This window comes from Misgurnus anguillicaudatus, chromosome 23 (assembly GCF_027580225.2).
Source record: "Misgurnus anguillicaudatus chromosome 23, ASM2758022v2, whole genome shotgun sequence".
Classification (NCBI taxonomy): Eukaryota; Metazoa; Chordata; class Actinopteri; order Cypriniformes; family Cobitidae; genus Misgurnus; species Misgurnus anguillicaudatus.
In genome coordinates, this window is record NC_073359.2 from 11,670,781 (window position 1) to 11,691,076 (window position 20,296).

Below are 20,296 nucleotides of genomic sequence, written 5' to 3' on the forward strand. Positions count from 1 at the left end.
AATATCCTCTGTTTACCAAAAACCCAGTGACCTGGCTTAAATATTGGACTTTGTTGCTTATTATAACACTATATAACACTATTACAGACATGAATGATGCCTTATGTTGTAGTCTACTCACTTATCTAAGCAAATATAACTAACTTACAATAAAGGAGGGACCGGAGCTCTAGACCAGAATATCATAAAGACGGTGGTGGGCTCATCTGATTTTCCAGTAAGCAACCACATAGACCCTGGTTAGCCAAGCAATACACTTAAAACACTTTGGCAACCACAAAACATTTTTGATCAAACACACTAGCACTGTGGCAATGACTTGCATTGAATAAGCACCATTTTTTAAAATGTAGTTTGTCAAAAAATTATACTTTGCTTTGTTTGATCATTTTAATATATGCAAATCTTAATTGCCGAAAAATGGAAAATAGTGTAAAATTAAAATTTATTTTGACCTCTATTCTTTGCATGCTTTACAAGGATATAATCAAATTCAATGATTTTCCCATAAATACACTCCCATATACAATATTTTCTCTTTGATAAAAATTTGTGAAAGGTTTGGGACGGGGCAACAATGGAAGGTGGACGAAACAACAGTTTAGACCAGCACTTTCTCAACCAGGTGAGGGCCCACTAGGGGGTCTTAACAAACTTCTAAGGGGGACCTAAAGTTATGAAAAATAAAATGTGAATGGGGGGCATTTTTAAATATTTTTTAAGTATATTTGACTATACTTGAAGTGAAAATGGTTGAAAACCCCCTGTTTGGACCATTCCACTTTTTGATTGGTTGATAGGTCACAGGTGATACAGTCACGATTTGAGGTGAACTTTCATTACCGACTGCATTTTACCAGCAATGAAAGCAAATATTCCAAAATTTTAAATAGTAAATTATATTTAATACAAACCTTGTCCTTATGCCTTATAAGGAGCAGTTTCCCTGACAGGGATTTAAAGGGACAATAAGTAGGATTTATCCCCATTTAGTGGTGAAATTGTATTTTGCATTCAAATGAATAGTGCTCTCTAGCGCCTCGCTTTTCCAAATGCGTGTTGCAACTACGGTAGCCGTTATGTAATCACTGATCTTCTTATCCGTTTCAGCTGGTTTACGTGTTCTGAATGAAAACGCATTGTGGAAACGCATTGGTAGGCTTGTGTTTTTTGTCCCTCTCTGCTATTATAGTTTATCAATACGACATGTAAGCCTCCTTGGACTTACCCGTTCAATGTAAGTAAAGAGAACTAAATCTAAGCTTACAAAGAAAAGTCAGATCTTTGGCAGAGGTCATATTTATGAATAAAGACATTGATTTGGATTAATAGAGACAGAGCGCACCGCCTCATAACCTGAGGACCACGCCCGCCGGGGGGGGGGGCAGTCCATTCGTCTCCGTTGACTTTGTGTTGCGGGGGGCTGCCTTCTTGTCATTTCTGGCTTGTAGCAAAAACAGAATAATGTCTAAAAGATGCTGTGTGACAAGGTGCACAACCAACAAGCCAAAAAAACAGAAATAAGTCTTTATAAGCTGTCGACCCCAAAATATGAGCGTTTAAAGACACAAAAGTGGAAAACAGGCAAATTTTTATTGTACTACAGAACTGCAAACACTATAGGCAAACGTAGTCGGCGATCCACTTTTTTCACCTTAAAGGCTGGGTTTTACGGCTCAACAGCTTATAAAAACTTATTTCTGGGTTTTTTGGCTTGTTAGCTGTACACATTGTCACACAGCAGCTTTTAGGCTGTTTTTGTTATAAGCCAGAAATGACAAGGAGGTGGCCTCTCGCAATACAAAGTCAATGGAGACGGCTGGATTGGTTTCCCCCAGGTGGTCGTGGTTTTCAAATTAGCATAACTGCGCTCTGTCTCTATAAAACGCTTAACACCCTACTTACTGTCCCTTTAAAGTCCCAAACTAAAATGCATGTTGCTGCCTTAAAGGGACAATAAGTAGGATTTACCCCCATTTAGTGGTGAAATTGTATTTTGCATTCAAATGAATAGTGCTCTCTAGCGCCTCGCTTTTCCAAATGCGTGTTGCAACTACGGTAGCCGTTATGTACTCACTGATCTCCTTGTCCATTTCAGCTGGTTCATGTGTTCTGAATGAAAACTCGTTTGGAAGGCTAGTGCTTTTTGTCCCTCTCTGCTATTATAGTTTATCAATACAACGGACCCATAGATATGTGTAATAAAGTCTAGATGTGTTACGGCGGAGTCTCTAACGTCATCACCTGGCGGCCATCTTACCTCAGACAGCTCGCTCACTCGTAGCATTGGGTTTCATGGTGCAGGTATTTTTAAGTGACCAGAACTTGCTCAATTTTCTGCCGATTTTCAAACAGTATGGTTTCTTACAAACGTTATTAACGTGGCTATAATTCTGGATGCTTTAACATGATTCATGAAAATTATTCATTAAGTATGCAGTGTCATAGGTACATCTCTGAAGTCTATAACAAACCAAATCGTTTAAAAATCGGTAGAAAATTTAGCAAGTTATGGTCATTTAAAAGTACATGCTCCATTAAACGCAATGCTACGGGTGAGCAAGCGCCCTGTGGTAAGATGGCCGCCAAATGCGGACATTCCACTCAATTGGCCAGCAGCACAGGTGAGAGTCTTTATTTTGCACATCTATGGACGGAAGACATCGAAGCCTCCTTAGACTTACCCGTTCAATGTAAGTAAAGAGAAGAAATTCTAAGCTTACAAAGAAAAGTTAGATTACTGGCAGAGGTCATTTGACACCAACGAGGATATATTTATGAATAAAGACATTGATTTTAATTAATAAAACATTTAAAACCCTACTTACTGTCCCTTTAATATAAAACAACTTGCAGTGACAGATTTTAACATATATCAGTACCATTTTTGTCTTAAAATTACACCAGTATTGTTAGAAAAACGAATTAAATATCCTAACTACTAAGACCCTGTCCTGGATTAACCACCCCTAAAAGTCTACATGAAGATGGACTGACAAGTTACTGTAATAAAATAAAATAATCCAATCCTATATTTTTCGATTTAATATTTTTATGATGATCTTTTTGTCATGAGTTTGATAATGATAAGTCTTATAAAGCTGTGGGTGATGTCAAAAAGAGCGAGAGATTAAACTATTAAACCATTAGTTTTTTTATTGTTATCTAAAAGGTAGAAACAATTTTGTGCTTATAACATTCAGTAGTTTGTTAAATGACCTAAATAAAATTATGGAGAATAATTTCGTGATCTTTTTCAAATCTACATAAAAATGCTTGAAATCCCATCATCAACACTGTCAAGAAGAAAAATGACTAAAACATAAATGTGATTTGAATATAACAAAATTAAATGACTCAGACGCAAACAAGTAAATTGGAAAACCATCCCTTACGAAAATTAACTAACTTACCAACCACAAATGAACCACAGTTTAACTATATTTGTTGTAAAACCAGTAAGCACAAATTTGCTAAATGGCCTCACTAACCATAATATATTTATCAATGGTTAATCGTTATCATGGTTATCAAGTATGTGTAAGAACATTGCGTAAAGACATATATTCCTGACAGATTTACGTACGTCAGTGCGCAATCCTCCCATAGGGCAGCGCGTGTTGTACGTAGCCATCTTGTGTACGGCAAAGGAAGAACCGCCGTTAGCTTGACAAGATAAATCTACTAACAGTCAATAGAGCTGCAAACAGTCATAGTATACCTTTACCAGACTATATATATATAAATAAAAAAACGATAGTGAACATGTATTATTATGCCTCAAGATGTCTCGTCGCCGTGTTTCGAGAAGAATGTGTGTTATTGAAGACAAGAGAGTGTTAAAAACTAAAGGCGCCTCAGACTCGAGTGATTCGAGCCACTGGAGTTCCATTCGCGACAGCGGCCTGAGAGAAACTCTCACACCGGGACATGGCCTTTATTTAGGCCACGGAAAATAAGGATACGCGATCGGCAAGCTTCAACACAGCTGGGTAAAGCTGTCATCTTGTTTGGAGCTCAAGTGTTAAGGATATAATCGACTAAAAATGCTGCAATGAGGACGCGCGCGTGCTGACAGATCTCCGAGGGAGTCTCAAGTTAGCGCGACGCTAACGGGACATTATATGATATATTCTCATATAAACTGTGTTACTGCTTTTGAACTGAAGCTAGACGATTTAGCCTAACCCTTCAAAGTCCGGGGCATAGACCTAAAGGGGCCAACATGTCAAAAATGCCGTCGAAAAAGAAGAGCTGCTTTCAGATCACCAGCGTAACGCAGGCGCAGGTGACGGCTAACAGCAACACGGACGATACCGAGAGTTTGGACGACCCGGAGTCTAGAACCGAGGACATGTCCTCATCTGAGATATACGACATATCCAAAAGCGGAGATTTTGAGCCGGAGACGTGTGACGTCAGTTTATCGGACGAACCGCTGAATAACGAATCGGAAACATCTGGCACGAGTATTTCGATTGTGCAGGATGGTCTCACATCAATACCTGGTTCTCGTTACCCAGGTGCTGTTCATATAAACCCAAATGTTCGTGGGGCTCCAAGCCAAATGAGCACTGCCCCTTCTCACCATTCATCTTCAGTTACAAGCAGTGTTGTTTCTAATGCACCATCATGCATGGCACAGACATGTACATCGGTTAGCAGTTCTGCTACAGTAAGTAGTTGCAGTTCCCGTTTTAGGGTCATCAAACTAGACCATAGTACAGGCGAGCCCTTCAAAAGGGGTAGGTGGACTTGCGCTGAGTTTTATGAAAAAGATACGGATGGTACTACATCCGGACGGACTGCTGATAATGTGAAACATACCAGCACCTTGGAACATAACGCGGACAGGGATGGACTAGGCATTACAGGAGGTTTGGTGTCTACTCCTGTTGCACCTTCAACACTTACAGAACCACATAATGACAGTGGTTACGCATCTGCACCATCTAATCCACCTGTGGAGTTTCAACAGCAGAGTAATGGCTATTCACAGCAGGGATCGGGACTCGTATCCCATAGTTTGTACACCGGTGGTGCGCATATTCAACACGTCAAATCTCCCAGCATGCCTTCTACGACTCAGCCACAGCCAATATACCAAGGTCAACAGGCACAAAATCCTGGTCAGATGCTTCCCACTGTCATTCCAACAAATCAACCGGACTTCAGATCGCAGCATCCCTTGGAAGCTCCTGGCTCCTCCTTGACCTCTCCTCCCCTCGGAGTCCCATTGAATCAGGGCCCATCTCCTGTCATGGCTCCTGCAGTGGGTGGCACACACGTTCTCGGATTAATTCCTCAGTCTGTGGACGCGATGGGTCACGGCAGAGCTATGCCAGAGCATGTACAGGGCCTTTTACAGCAGCCCGGTATCGGCGCAGCTCTTGGGACCGTGTCAGCCACAGCTGTTGTTCCACAGCCACTCATTCAACCAGCAGTAACTGTGTCTGTCACCCCCCATACTGTGGTCCCTGGTGTACAAAATGTGCCTGTTGTTATGTCCAGTGCCTCGAATACCCCTCACAACATGCCAAACCATACTCCAGTCCCCGTTTTACAGAACCAGCCTCAGGGAATCCCCAGCGGTTTAGTTGTGGGACTGGGCACGCAGACAACCCCCTTCAGCTTCAGCCAGCTTCCCACTGGCATCACCCTGGCTGAACATACACGGAGGAAATCTGATGCGCTACCTCAGAGCTCTGTCATTTTAGGAAAAGATGTCACAAGGTCCCTGAATGCCGATGGCTTGCAGCTTTCCACACCTGCTGTCAACAGTCTGTTTGGAATATCCATTCCCATAGATGGGGATGAAGACAGGTAAAACATTTAATTCTTCTTGATGAAACAAATCATCAGATTGAAGTGATTTTATTAGATTTTTTGCTGGAAAATGCCTTATGACAAGGAAGATTTACTCATTCACGTTACCTTGCTGATACGTCCTGTTTCAGATACGTTTAGGGTAGTGTAGTATTTGGTAGGGGTGTAAGAAAATCGATACAGGTGCATATCTAGATATTTTGTTAATCGATATAGGGTGAATTGCCCTAATGTGGCCAATTTTTGTATTTCAGACTTGTGTGAAATGTGCTTCCTATTTGATGATTTCTTTACCTTCATACATGACTAGACATTTGAGAGGTCATGTGTTTTTTTTTTGTGATGTCATAGTTTCACTGGCATTATGTATTTTTGGGGGACCTACAAAGGTGTCCCACTTTAGGACAATTCACCCTACTGTGATTCTCAAAAATGCAATATTGTTTTTATTTATTTCATACAAGATTCATGGCAGTCGTTTCATTTTGAGTTTATAGTCTTATTTTTAAACTTCATGTGTGATAGGAAGTACTTGGTAAGGTTTGCGGTGGTGTGTTCTTGATGGCAGCTTTCCTAAAAATCTATCCTATCCTATTTCAAAATAAAAAATTACCGCCTTGTTCCAGCAACGCATTGCATTGCATCCTGTCGTGTCATAACCAAATCATGATCTGTGTCGTATCATCAGATTCTTACGCATGCACAGTCATTAAATTAGAAAACAACATAAATTCATAATCAATAAATATAGCAGGGTGATTCTCACGAAATCCAGACTTAGAAGTGTCCATTTTTTTTTTGCACATATAAGATTAAGGTCTGAGTTTACTATAACCATTATTTTTAGAGGATTTAAAAAATATTTCCTATAGAATTAAATTTTTTTAGATTATCATTATCAAAAATTATCAATACCGCACTCATGTTTCGGTAATGAGAACTAAAAAGTTGTCTAGGTACTATGACAAACAAAATTTCAACTTTTATCTGGAGAGAAAAAATAAGAACTGCTTACCTTGGTAGCCATCTTGAACGTCAGTCAATTATGTCCCTTCCAACTATTTTTTTTTTTAATGTTAGTTTATTGAGGGCTGAAACAATGATTGAAAATTGTTGCGGAGGATGAGAAAAAATTTCTTGGACATATTTATATTCCTTATTATTGTCTCTACATTTACCAAAGATCACCAAATACCACATGTTTCTTTACTGTAAATGTTACAGTATAACATGCACTGAAGCTTTTATTTTTTAGATATTTTAATTATAAATATTTCCATGTAAAAGAACCCAAATCCAGTCATGTACACGTTGCGGTAATGACAATTTTCTCTTTAAATGTGGAAGAAACAACATGTATGGTTTGTATGATGTCATTTGAGCAAAATAGTACGTAAAGAGATGTTTGTAACTGTATGCTTCTTATTTTGATAGCATTTACTTTTTTTTATCAAAGTGTTTCACGTCACCTCATAAGTCTCATTTCGCGAGAATCACCCAGCCAGCAATTGCATAAAAAGCAAGCAAACTTATGGTTTTCACCAGGTTTGTCCAAATAAAAAAGTATTTGGACACTTCATGGTTGTCAAATGTCAATGCAACATGTCCAAAGTTAATGGATGACCTACTGCTGTGGTTATTCTGCTTGGACACCTGTGTGAACATATATTCACTAAAACAATGACCTTGTGATCAGCAGGTTTATATATGCGTTGTCTTCTCTGATTATTACTCACACTTATTATCAATCTGTCTTAAAAAGGAGAGTTTTAGTCTGTTGGTATTTGAAGTGGCCAGATTTGAAACATGGCATAAATCAACTTTTGCAATACTCAATGCGTGTTTACTTCTTTGAGATTTGTTTTGATGGCACACTTTCCTTTTCACGCGCATTTTAGTGTTATGTTTCCTATCTTGTGATACGCAGAAGGAGCTATACATTCTGCACAAGAACTGATAAGCCCTTCAAAACATGTGTAACATCTGCCTGATGATGTGCTACAGAAGGTTGTTATTTTTTCTTTCGGGAGTTGGAGTCCAAAACAATCTGTACATTCTGTTCTTCATACATGTTGTCAACATTCTTGACAGGCTTAAGGAAGCATTTACGTAAGACCTTTTCGATAGGGTTGTTTTTTAATAACATTATATTTTAAGAGCATTACAGTTGGCTGATTTTTGCGCCTCAATCGTTAAACCGCTTTATTACTAAAATGTTTTAACAATCAGCGCAGGTTGTTTTTTACATATTTATAACACTAATCGTCAGACATATTGGTAATGGCGGGATTTCATGACGATAGTTGGCGATCATCATAGTTTCTCATTTAAATGCGCATTGTGTGCTTTTCCTCGCATGAGTGGGTTTGTGGGCTTCACTTTGCGAGAGAGAGCTTGTAATGTGCACTGATTCCTTCTCGCACGCAGGAAATTTTAGAGCGCCTGGACTTAATGTCGCGGATGAATTAATGGAATCAGTTTTAAGAAGGTTGCAGTCATGAAAGTGTTGCCCTTGCTTCTTTTTGTCCACCAATCAAGTGGCTTGTCATAAATAAGTACAAAATGAACAAATAAATAAATAAGCAACCTAATGCCCTGCCCCCTGGTACTATTGTGTATCGGCGATTTTACAGGCTGACGATAGGACGATCTCAAAATGGGGCATATCGCCCAACACTATACGCTATACCCTTTTCTAAACCTAAAAATCTTGACAAACTATGTATCTTTGGAAAGCTCTAAGAGTGTAGTTTTTATATGTAATCACCATATTTGGAAAATGACGACGTAGTGAGAGTCAGTTTCTAAAATGTCATGGGACACAGGGGGGCCCAATTTGTTATTACATATTTAAAACACTAATACCCTGTTTTAAACCCAAAAAACCTTGACAAACTATATTATCATTGGAAAGCTCATATTTCAAGTTTTCATATTTCAAGGTCATCTGATGATTGAAATGATGTAGTGACAGTGTTTTGTTACATGACCCCACCCCCCCATAGGAATGCGTATTTATTTTATATATTTATAACACTATATCCTATTATAAATCTTCAAAAATGTTTACAAACTATAAAGCTCTAAAAATTGTAGATTTAATATTTCAAAACCTTTTAGCAGTAATAATAATGCAGTGACAGTAATTTAATAATTTGTGATGAGTATGCAGCAAACCGTTGACACCTACTGGCCTTTGTTGGTAAAACCACTAAAATGTTTCTTTTAAAAAGGCTAAATGCTAACACATTCAAAAAGCGCTGTACAAAGATTAAAAGTGCACGCATTGAAAATGAGATAGGTATGTATTAATTAATCTCAGTTGAGGTAAGAACATAGTAAAATATTGGAAACGGTGTTTTTTCCTTTAAAACAAGACCAAGATTAGGTTGTTATTAATTTAAAGGGTGACATCAACTTTTCACCCCCACACTTAAAATGGGTGGGTGACAGTTAAGAGATTAATACAGTTTTAAACTGACTAAAGGGATCATTTACCCAATACATTTTTTTTGTAATTTGGTCAATTTCTATGACCCAGAGCTGCATTTTGAGAGCAAGTTTGGTTAGTCTTTGCAATGTGAACTAAACCACTCTGGACAGCTATTCGACTGTTATGTCATTTAGTATGACAGCCACCATGTACTACATGCAAATCTTGTTTATGTTACATTTTTTTGTGCGGCGGGTGAGGTGGAAATGTGGATCCAGTAGCAGTCTTTCGCTGGAGGGTCTCTTGAGTTTTGTGGTCTAATTGTTGTGACCCAGTTGTTGTGCTCAACATTTGGTTATAAATAGTGCATAATAAAAACACATTTCCAAAGCTTCTGTAAGTACATAATATAAGTATATATGGCCATAAAGAAGGGCCTGCATGTAACTGACCTTATTGTAACGTGTAGGAGTTCATGTACTATTTTTTGTATGTTTGTTTTGTAATTATAAATGCACAGACGCGTTTTTGGGCAGTGAGATTCACCGGTATGACTGAAAACTAGACAAGGAATCAGTTTATTTTCCACAGACAGCTGACCTTTGTAAACCGCCAGTTCCAGAGCCATATTATAAGAGCTCCATGAATGACTGTAGTTGTCAGAAGTAGCAGACACCCACAAACAGGGTCACAAATAAAACAGCTCAGGGCCTGAATCCCACCAGAGGAAACATACATGACTTGGATATTTATGTGGAGGCAACAAATCCTACAGTAAATGTAGTGAACACATATGGTCAATGAAAATTCAAATTAAAGATTATATTGGCACTTTATGGGTGATTCTCACGAAAACTTGGTTTTAAAAATGTCAAGCATGAAAATGTAAAAATGGCTTAAATTTACTTTTTTTCCCACCAGACATTGAAAAACAAAGTCTGGAGTAAATGGGAACATTAATTTAAAAACTTTTACTTATCATTTAACACTTTTTGTAACATAATTTAAAAAATTAGTCCTAAAAAATCTCATTACCGCAACCGTCAGAAAACATCAACACTGACATATTTTCAAAATGACATGACAAACCTGAAAGAACATAATTTGGAGATTCTGCACATGCATTTAAAATCAAAGTATTATGCTTCTATTAATTAAATTAACATTTAATAAGCATCTGTTGCGGTAATGATAATCAAAATGTCGTGTAAGCATTCTGACAAGACAATATTTCAAATTAACTGTAAAAAAATGATCTTACCTGGTAGCCATCTTGAAGTAACTGGTCCATGTGCTTGGTCACTCAAAATCAAACTTTATTAAAATTCTGTAAGTGTGCTTAAACTGTTCTCAAAAAGTGTTGCGGAGGATGAGAACATCAGGCATGGACACATCATTTTCCTAATTTTTCTTCATTATTATTATACATGAATATTCAGTAAATATTTTTTCTGTCATCTAAAGTAGTCTAGCAAAACATCCATTTATTTTTTTTCTTAATATTTTTGTGTTAATTTGATTAAATTACAACATAACGCATGTTCAAACACAGCCGGACACATTGCGGTAATGAGAATTTCAGCAGAAAAGGAGATCAAATTTACAATTATAAATTCTTATGTTGAAATCACACATTGTGCAAGGTAGAACACAGTATTGTGTTATTCTGATGCTTTTTAATGTTACTATATTACACATTTTAAAGCTAAAATCATTAGTGCCGTGGTGTTTCAATGGTTTCGTGAGAATCACCCTTCTATATAAACATAGTTATTGTACTTATGATGTTAAAAATGCAATGTGTAATTTTTAGAAGGATCTCTTGACAGAAATATATATGCTGCTAAAAAAACATACTGTACATTTAAAGGGGTCATATTATGAATTTTTTAGAGATGTAAAATAAGTCTTTGGTGTTCCCAGAAAACATTTGTGAAATTTTATTTCAAAGTACCCCATAGAGAATTCATTATAGCATGTTAAAATTACCACTTTGTAGGCCTTCAAATTGGCCAAATTAGGCTGTAAATTATCTTTTCTTTCTTTCTTTCTCTCTGCACTAAATGGCAGTGCCGTGGTTGGATAGTGCAGATTAAGGGGCGGTATTATTGTAATTGGTCTTGCTACCTACCTTACAAAACAGGCAAATCTGAACAACCTAATTTTTCACATGCTTGCAAAAAAATGGTTTATCTAAACAAAGTTACTGGGTGGTTCTTTTTTACGTTTTCTAGGTTAATAGAAGTACTGGGGACCCAATATAGCACTTAAACATGGAAAATGTCAGATTTTCACGCTATGACCCCTTTAAAAACATTTGGCAAAACCTTCAGAAGAGCCTAAATAATAATACGATCTCATAGGGTAACCATAGCCCTTTTCTCTTGATGCAGTTTTTTGTTTCAGATATGGTTTTGTTTCTGAGTGCTAAAACTTTGAGGCTATTAAAGCTAGGAGTAAGTTGTTGAATTAACTATGGTTGAAGCTGCGATGCAACACTTTGAGCACATCGTCCTCAGCACTGAATACTAAGGAAATGGCCCTTGATAATGTTTATATTTAGTTCATCACTTTCGGTTCCTCTATAAACCCCATAAGGAAGAGCATTTGACATTTTAACATATTTTTGATATTTAAATTTGTTAACTCATTTATTGAAATGGTATGACAGTTGACGCACTTGTGAACGCCTACAGGATTACTTTGAGAATGCATTAGAGAGTTCAGAATAACCCTCGAGTCTATGTGAACACTTTGTCTTAATCTCTCCTGTTATTTTTTCTTTCAGTGGTTGTGCAATTACTCTTAGCTGACTAAGATGTCAATTCAGCTATGCTTTAGTTTAAAAAGCATTTAACTGTTTAGAAGAATGGGTTCAGATTAACTTTTAGCCTTAGGTAGAATTGTGCACGTAGATGGTGCATTAAAGACTGTTCTGTTTTGCAGTCCTTGCAGTTTACAGTAGCCTGACAGGAACTGCTGGTGTTAGGTATCTTAGTAAAATACATTTTATTAACACTTAATTTGTAATATGGAAGTTTTTGCTACACATTTGCTAAAATGAGCAGTGCTATCAAAAAGTGTACTACTTTGAGCTCTTGAGTTGGTCTATGAACCTTCACAGATAGTGTAAAGGGGGTCGCACACCGGCCGCGCAGCTCAGCATCGCGTCTACGACAACTCGGAGGTATCGTAAACCGGAAGTGCACAATAAATAGCGCGAGCTTTGTCAGATAGTGTCTACTTCAAAATGCAAAATATATGTTAACAGCCAATTTTAATCGTTAATGATTTGGGACAAATATGATGTTATTTAATGTTAAACTATGTGAGTGGCGCTCTGTGGCGCGATAGGGATTTGAGCAACTTCCTGAGTCGTAGCTGGGCGGTGAAGACAGGCGTCAATTTACATTGGGCTCTTCATAGAGAGGCAGCACACGGCAGTCCATTTTTTTTAGTCTGTTTCATGCCACAATTATTTAAATCACCTCTCAACAAAAGAAATAAAATATGAACATGAACTACACGTTTTGGGCACTTACGAACTATACACAGCACCCGACTTCATATTTTATAGGCACCAAAACCGCCAGATTCCTGCCAGACCAGATGTTCGTCGATTTTGTGGAAAATGTCTCACCTTATACTGCCGCCAGGATATTAAATTATATTATACAGTATCAATTATCTCTGCTGGGGATCCGGTACATCAAACTTTTCATTGATGCAATTACAATTCAATTCGATATGATTCATTTATCGATCCTTCACTATTACGTGCCTTGTTAAGCAACCAATATAACATGTACTTTTAACTCTTTAAAAAGGCACAATCTCTGTCCCATTTGGGACATTTACAACAACAAACTAAGAAAAAATACACTTTTTTATTTTAATAAATAAAGTCTTTAGTGTTTCAGTTGGTGATGGCAAAGGTTTAATGCCAATTTTTTTGTTCAATTCATTTCCCAAATACAAAATATTTCCAAACCCACGATTTGTGTCAATTTGTGATACAATCACATTGCATTTACTTGCTAACACTCGCACACGAAATAAACGCAAATGTGTGCTTTGGCGGAAATTCGTAGATGGACGTTACATCAAATAATGAGGATGCGGAGAGTGTCAAAATCAAGGTACCTCATATTGATATTTTATGATCCATATCAATGCATTGTAACTTACACCCCTACTCCATACGTGACAACAATCCAGGTAAAAAAAATAACAAAAAAATTATTTATGGCTAAAAATTATTCATATATCCAGTGTTTACAAGTGGTTATGTTTGATAAAGTGGTCACTATAAATACTGGCATATATTGATGGCTGCCATTGTTTCCCCTCACTGGGGACAGAGGCACGTACGTTTATGACACAAAATTCACAATTTCCTCTTTTCTGGGTTTTCCTCTCTGATGGCATTCTGTAGAAGCAAAGCCCAGGTTTCTCTCCTCGTCAGTTAGTGCATTTTATTGCACAACAGCTGTTAAGTATTTAGGCTAAAGGAAAGAAATCACTCACTTAAACTGTGGACAGTGGCAGATAGCGCTCTCTTGGCCTCCAGCAGGGCGTTCCCCTAAGTGCGTGACGTCAATTGGTAAATGGAGACAAACCTGCCTCAAGCTCAGTGACTGCCCATTAACATTGAACAGCACTACAAATTATGTAATAGAGTCTTGTCTCTTAAGGTTATCTTTTCTATTAAACCTCATATATATAGTTTACATACTTGAATTTAACAGGTTTAAAACAATAGTTTATTTATTTTATAGTATGAGAAGCGCTATACAAAGTTACTTTCAACTTAAAAAATTTCAACATTTCATAAGCCCCTTTTACACACAGGTTACGGAAAATAAACTAAAAAACGGGATTTGTACAGGGATAGTTTTATTTGGGTTTATTTACTCGGGCAATGATTTTTTGGAATCTGTGCATGCATTTACACATGTGCCGTAAAAATTCCATTAAGGCACGTGTATTGTGTTCGCAGTCATGCACTATGTGGACTTTATCAGCGTCTTAAGTTTGCTTATTATTTGCAATTTCTCTTTTGTGAAACCGCATGCGTGGATTTTTTTTCCTAATTTGGTCATAAATAACAGCATATAAAAACAGCATATTACATACTGTTCTATTAAGCTGCCATTTGATCTCAACTTTACTGTGCGTTCACACCAGACGCGGAGGAGGCGGCAAAAACACACTATTCACGCATAGTTGGACAATTGAACATTTTGAGTATACTCGCTTCATTCGCGCGTGAAATTCTAGTCATTGGAGACATTCACGGAAATTCGCATCATTGCAGGGCCTTATGTAGCTCAATTTCATAGATATGTACACTAGATGTCGCCTTGGCTACTGCAGTTCATTGGACCTAATGCGTCAAATAGAGCCACCATCTTGAAACAGGGGAGCCCCGCATCAGCGTCATTGTAGGCAATGATGTAACGGAAATAAAATCACCATAAATCGTCATGGATGCGATTTTCTTGGTTTTCTTTTGGTTCGTTTCAACAGTCAGACATGTATTTGCATTGTGTCCAGAAAAAAATTTAAGTTTTGATATTATGAAAATCTACTTTTTCTAACTAAAATGCATAGTGCTAGTAGGCCTAACATCCATACACAGCACAAAACTTCGGCATCATCCATGAATTCGAAGTACAGGCGGAGATAGCAGCTTTACCTAGCTATGACAAGACCCCTGTTCCAAGATGGTGGCAGTTTTGACGCATGCTTAGAACCCCAAGGTGACATCTAGTGTATGGCTCAAATTGAGTAAACTTACCAGATTGTTTGACCTCTTCACTCACTTTCTTCAAAACAAGATCCTTTTAATTCCTGTAAAAGTACGAAGATGTCTCGTATAGCGAAGATCATTGTCCTTCATTGTTGTTTTGTTTTTCTGCGTCCGCTCGCTTCGTGTAATCACGTCACTGCTAGAGCAAGCTCCTGATTGGTTAACATGGCGCGAAAATCCGTCAAAGTTCCGATTTTTCAACTCAAGCATCAACACTCAATTCACGCAATTCGCGCTTACCGCGCTGCAGGATGCCTATTCACGTCTTTACAAGTTCCATAAATGTCATGGCATGTTAATCCCAGAAGGGACTTTTCTGGGATTAACATGCTATGTGTACCTGTTTGGGGAGAGACAAAGGTTAGTTTTTTTTAATGTAGGTATGCAAAGCTTTTTTTAAACTGTGGACAGAGTTTGGAAGATCATTTACCATTTAAGGTAAAAAAATAGGTGGGTGATTTATTGCTTTTTTAAGGAACCACAAGGTGCCGTTCATTCCCTGATCGCAGGCTTCTTGATAGGGTGTTGATGTTATGATGCACCAAATGTTTGGCAATCAATGGCAAATAAGGATTTTTAAGTGAAAAGACGAAATAATTTTTACTGAACAATTATGTTTTTGATGATGCAATCTAATAGCAGCCATCTAGGGGTGGGCTATATGACCAAAATCATATTTCACAATATGAATCATTTTGAATCCCTGTAACGATATGTATTGTGGTATGGCTGTTTTTTCATTCAAAGAAGACAAGATTGACCCTTTCTGGATTAATTGTCATCAAAGTATGAAGTACAAAACTGCAAAAAAGAGATGAAGTGCAGTGTCAGAGGCCAATATGTTTTTATGTCAAGTTTTTCCATGTCATTTTTCCAGGTCAACCTGTTTCTCTATAATTTTTTGCCAGCTGCACTTCTCCAGGGCAATTCCATTTGCTACTTTTCATCTTTGGTAAAAAGACATATTTAGCATTTTTGTTTTGTGCATTTGCTGAGAGAATTTAACTAATTTTCCTTTGGGGTTTTATAGTTTCTCTATATGTAAAGTATTTGTATCCGTTTTATAGGATAAGCAGAGATTGCATTTCTTTTAACATACCGAAAAGAAAGTGGTTTACGTTAATAATGCTCATCCACTTGGTTGTTGTCAAAGAATGAAGTTTATTTTGTGATAACCTGCTAGATTTACATTGTCCAGCGTATTATACTGTCAGGAACAAATGGTGCCTAGCTGTCACTGGGGCAGTACCCTTTAATAAGGTGCTTATATGGTACAGATATGTAAACATATGGTACCATAGGTACAAATATAAACGCTGTAGGTGCAAAGGTTTACTTTTTGAAAGGGTACAGCCCCAGTGACAGCTGGGTGATTCATTAATAATTTAAGCAGTACCAGTCATGAAAACTTACTCTGATAAGTAGACAGTAAACAGGTTAGTGGTTATTTCCCGGGAGTAACTAACCTTGGAATGTCGTGACTGACTAATCAGAATTGGGTATTCCAGAGAGCCGTGTAATAGGTGTTGTTATAGTGGTGTAGTCTTATGTGCACTCTTTGGTTTAACTCTTATGCTGCATTCACACCAGCCACGGTAGAGGCATCAAGCGCGAGTGATTTCAATGTTAAGTCAATGGGAAGACACATTGACGCGCGTCTGGATGTCTCGCCGCATGAAGGAGGCGTTTAGCGTGGTACACACGATTTCACCTCATTCACGCTTCTAGTTCGCGCAAATAGTGTGAATTGAGTGTTGCCGCGGGAAATGCGCGAATTGGAACATTTTAAATTTGGTGAAAAAACGCACCGCGTTAACCAATCCGGAGCTTGCTCTAGTAGTGACGAGCCGAGTCGCAGAAGCCCCTCCCATGACGTGAATTTCCACGTGAATGTCTTGATGACTAGAATTTCACACTCGGCTTTAACACGTGAATTAAGCGAGTAAACTTAAAGGTGGAGTCCACGATGTTTGAAAGCCAATGTTGATATTTGAAATCACCTAAACAAACACGCCCCTACCCCAATAGAATCTGGACCTTCTGTTGATAGACCCGCCCCACACATACGCAACCCGGCAAGGATGTTGGTTAGTAGACAAGCTCCTTACTGCTGATTGGCTATAAGTGTGTTTTGGTAGTCGGCCGTCTCCTTTTCCAAAGCGTTTTTCAAACATCGTGGACTCCACCTTTAAAATGTTCAAGAGGCAAACTAGACACGGTAGACTCGAATTTGACTCCTCAAGCGCGGCTGGTGTGAACCCACAGTTATTTTCTTTTTTTATAGTTGAACACATGATTGGTTGTTTCTAGTTTGTCTAATAAGGTACTAAAAGTGGCTTTTGCATTTTACATTAAGCAGTTACGCTTTACATTAAGCAAATGATCACAGGATCACACAGAAACTACTTAAAGAATTTGGCTGAAAACTGCCGAGCAGATTTCCTCAGGATTTGAATTCCCATCCTTCACAACTTCCACATTTCCACACACCATTGCGCATTTCAGATAGTGTTCATTTCATAATGCTTCATTTACCAATAAGTGTGTGTGGCAGTTCCGTTGAACGCACTTTGCTCGTCTAAATCCTAAAATCTAGATGTCAAGGCATGCTAATGAGTCATAGCTGGTCACAGGATAATGTGTCAATGAATTACATTCACAGTGTTGCATTATCGGCCAAAGGAAGTTAATTAATCTGCTTTAAATTAAGCTGTTTAAACTTGGCTGTAAATCAATGGGATTGTTTGTTTATGGCAATCTGTCTCTGTCACACTGAATGACTGTTCTGACTTGTTTGACATTCATTCAGAGCTATAAATTCTTCAGGGCTCCCGCTAGGGGCACCGACACAACTCAGTGTCACTTCATGTGTAAGATTTTGCTGACTTTTGCTTGAAGCAGGGTCTAAAATTAACATTTAAGGGGCCAAGATTGCAGATAGATGAACAAATTGACCAGCTATTTATTTCTTACTTAGCTAGCTTACTTATTTGTATAACATTGCTTAAATATAATAATGGTGATCAGTAATGATACCAATAATGGTATATCAATATTATTGCATTAAATGTTACATTTTATTATAAGACTACATTTGTTTAATTTCATGCATCTTGTTTATTTTATTGGAAAACTTGATTATAATATCCATTTTGGGATCAGAGTTTCCATATCAAAATGATTGAATTAAGCCCTATTTCATGATATTTGGAATGTTGTATAAAGGGTATAAATACTGTAGTTTCAGACACAGTAATCTTTTATAAGATTGCATAATTTAATTGTATAAACAAGGGCTTGATCTTTCCCCATCATCTATGTTATCGTTTTATTTTTGGTTGTTTTATCTTCTGTTCGTTTCTTCAAATTTTACTTTTTTATTTTAAAGGAACCCTTCCACAGCTTTCTATCAAGCCTTCCCAAACTGCAGGTCAAAGACCATCAGTAATGGGTATGATCTCTGTGTGTGCACTTGTGGCAGCCATCACTGCATGGAGTGTGCATGGCATTTTTGGCTCAAGTGTCTGACATCTGTAACAAGTAGCTCTTTTGAAGATGGTTGGCATGATTGTTAAGTGTTTGACTGATAGGAATAGTAGTGTTTTTTAGGGGGTAGATCGATTCGTGTCAATTTAAAAACAGGGTTCCCACGGGTCCTTGAAAGTTTGTAAATCTGGGGGAATAATTCAAGGCCCTGGGAAGTTTTTGAAAATATACATACATAGATACAGGTCATTGAAAGTGCTTGAATATATTTTATGCAAGAAGTTTTCTGGAAAAAAATCCATGTTATTCCCTGTGTAGTGTAGGATAATATCATAAAATGTCTAGCCTTTTTAGGCTAAACTGTTTAACTATCCAAAATGCTTTTTTGCATAGTTGTGTTTGACACATGAAAACGTCTCGGGTTACGTATGTAACTGTTGTTCTCTGAGAAGGGAAAAAGACGCTGCGTCTCCCTTGTCATACTTTCTGCATCCCTTTAACGCCGTCTTTGGCAGTATTTCAGATAGTGATATACTTCCTGGCTCCCTCATCACCCTGTCTTTGTCATTAAGCCTCACCATTGGTTGAATTTGATACATTCAGACACATTTATCCCTGGAGGCGTCCCCAAAGTGTCACCGCAGTGACGCAGCGCGAGTTCCCTCGAATGGAAACTGTAACAATGTATCTTAAAAGGTAACACGATGTAACCTTGCTCTCAATTGAAATGTGTCCCCACATTTAGTCCTTGAATTTGAGGGAATTAGACCTGGAAAGTCCTTGAAAGGTCCTTGAATTTGAAGTTAACTAAGGTGTGGGAACCCTGTAAAAAGAAAGCATATTTCACACAGATTCATTTCTTTAACTTTTGGTTGCATGATGGTGCATCAGTTTTGCGTACTTGTGTGTGTGCCTCAGCTGACTGCATGAGAACGATGTGAGCATGGATAAAGGAAAACCTTTCGGACGTGATTTGATTTGTACTCGATTGCTATCTCTGCTCTGACTGACTGACCATAACCTTTTACAAGCATAGGTTGTGTTAAGTTTATAATTCTTGGTAAATGGGATATCTAGTTTGTTGCTCACAGAAACATTTCCATAGTAAAAGTAGCAAATAGAGATTAAAAGTGAAGAAACGAAAACGTGTTAAGGCACTTTATTAGATGTCAATGGGGTGGTAACCTTTTAAAAAGTACACATTGTACTTAAAGGGTACATATTAGTACACCCATAATTGATTTTCTTATGACGTTTGAACAGCACAAATCCAATTTTTTCAAATCAGACCCATGCCACTTTCACATGTGGTCCTAAATTGTAGGGGTGCTCCGATCAGGATTTTTGCAGCCGATACCAATTACCGATTTGTTGTCTTTGTGATCGGCCGATACCAAGGCCAATACCGATTATTCAAGCTGATATTCAAGCTCTTTGATGACTGTAACTGTTAAAATATTTTTTAGGTAAAGTTGTTGCCTTTGTTATATAACTTGCAGTAATTAGGTATATTATTGTTTTAATAATAGAGAATCAAATAAATTCGCACAACAAATATTTTAAGAAATTTAATATGACTTTTAAAAAGGCTTATGTCTGTTAAAAGTAATGAAAATAAAACACTTCACAGTCTTTACTGTATGAATTAAATATATGTATTCGTCTAAAGTATAACAGTTCCTTATGCCGAGTTCAGACTGCACGATTTTAGCCCTGATTTTGACTCGCCGACAGGTTTT

At 37.6% G+C, this 20,296-nt stretch overlaps 1 protein-coding gene across 4 annotated transcripts in view; it reads left to right on the forward strand.

The window, feature by feature from the left end:
- Positions 1-3,597: 3,597 nt before the first annotated feature.
- Positions 3,598-20,296, forward strand: part of tsc22d2 (TSC22 domain family 2) — a 28,535-nt gene continuing 11,836 nt past the window's right edge. Inside the window, exons 1-2 of one of the 4 annotated variants that reach the window (XM_073861465.1) lie at positions 3,598-5,823; positions 18,460-18,522. In XM_073861465.1, the coding sequence (XP_073717566.1) occupies positions 4,226-5,823; positions 18,460-18,522 (1,661 nt within the window). In that variant the 5' untranslated portion in view covers positions 3,598-4,225. The remainder of the gene's footprint in view (positions 5,824-18,459; positions 18,523-20,296) is intronic. The other 3 variants (XM_055217301.2, XM_073861466.1, XM_055217302.2) reach the window with 3 other exon arrangements.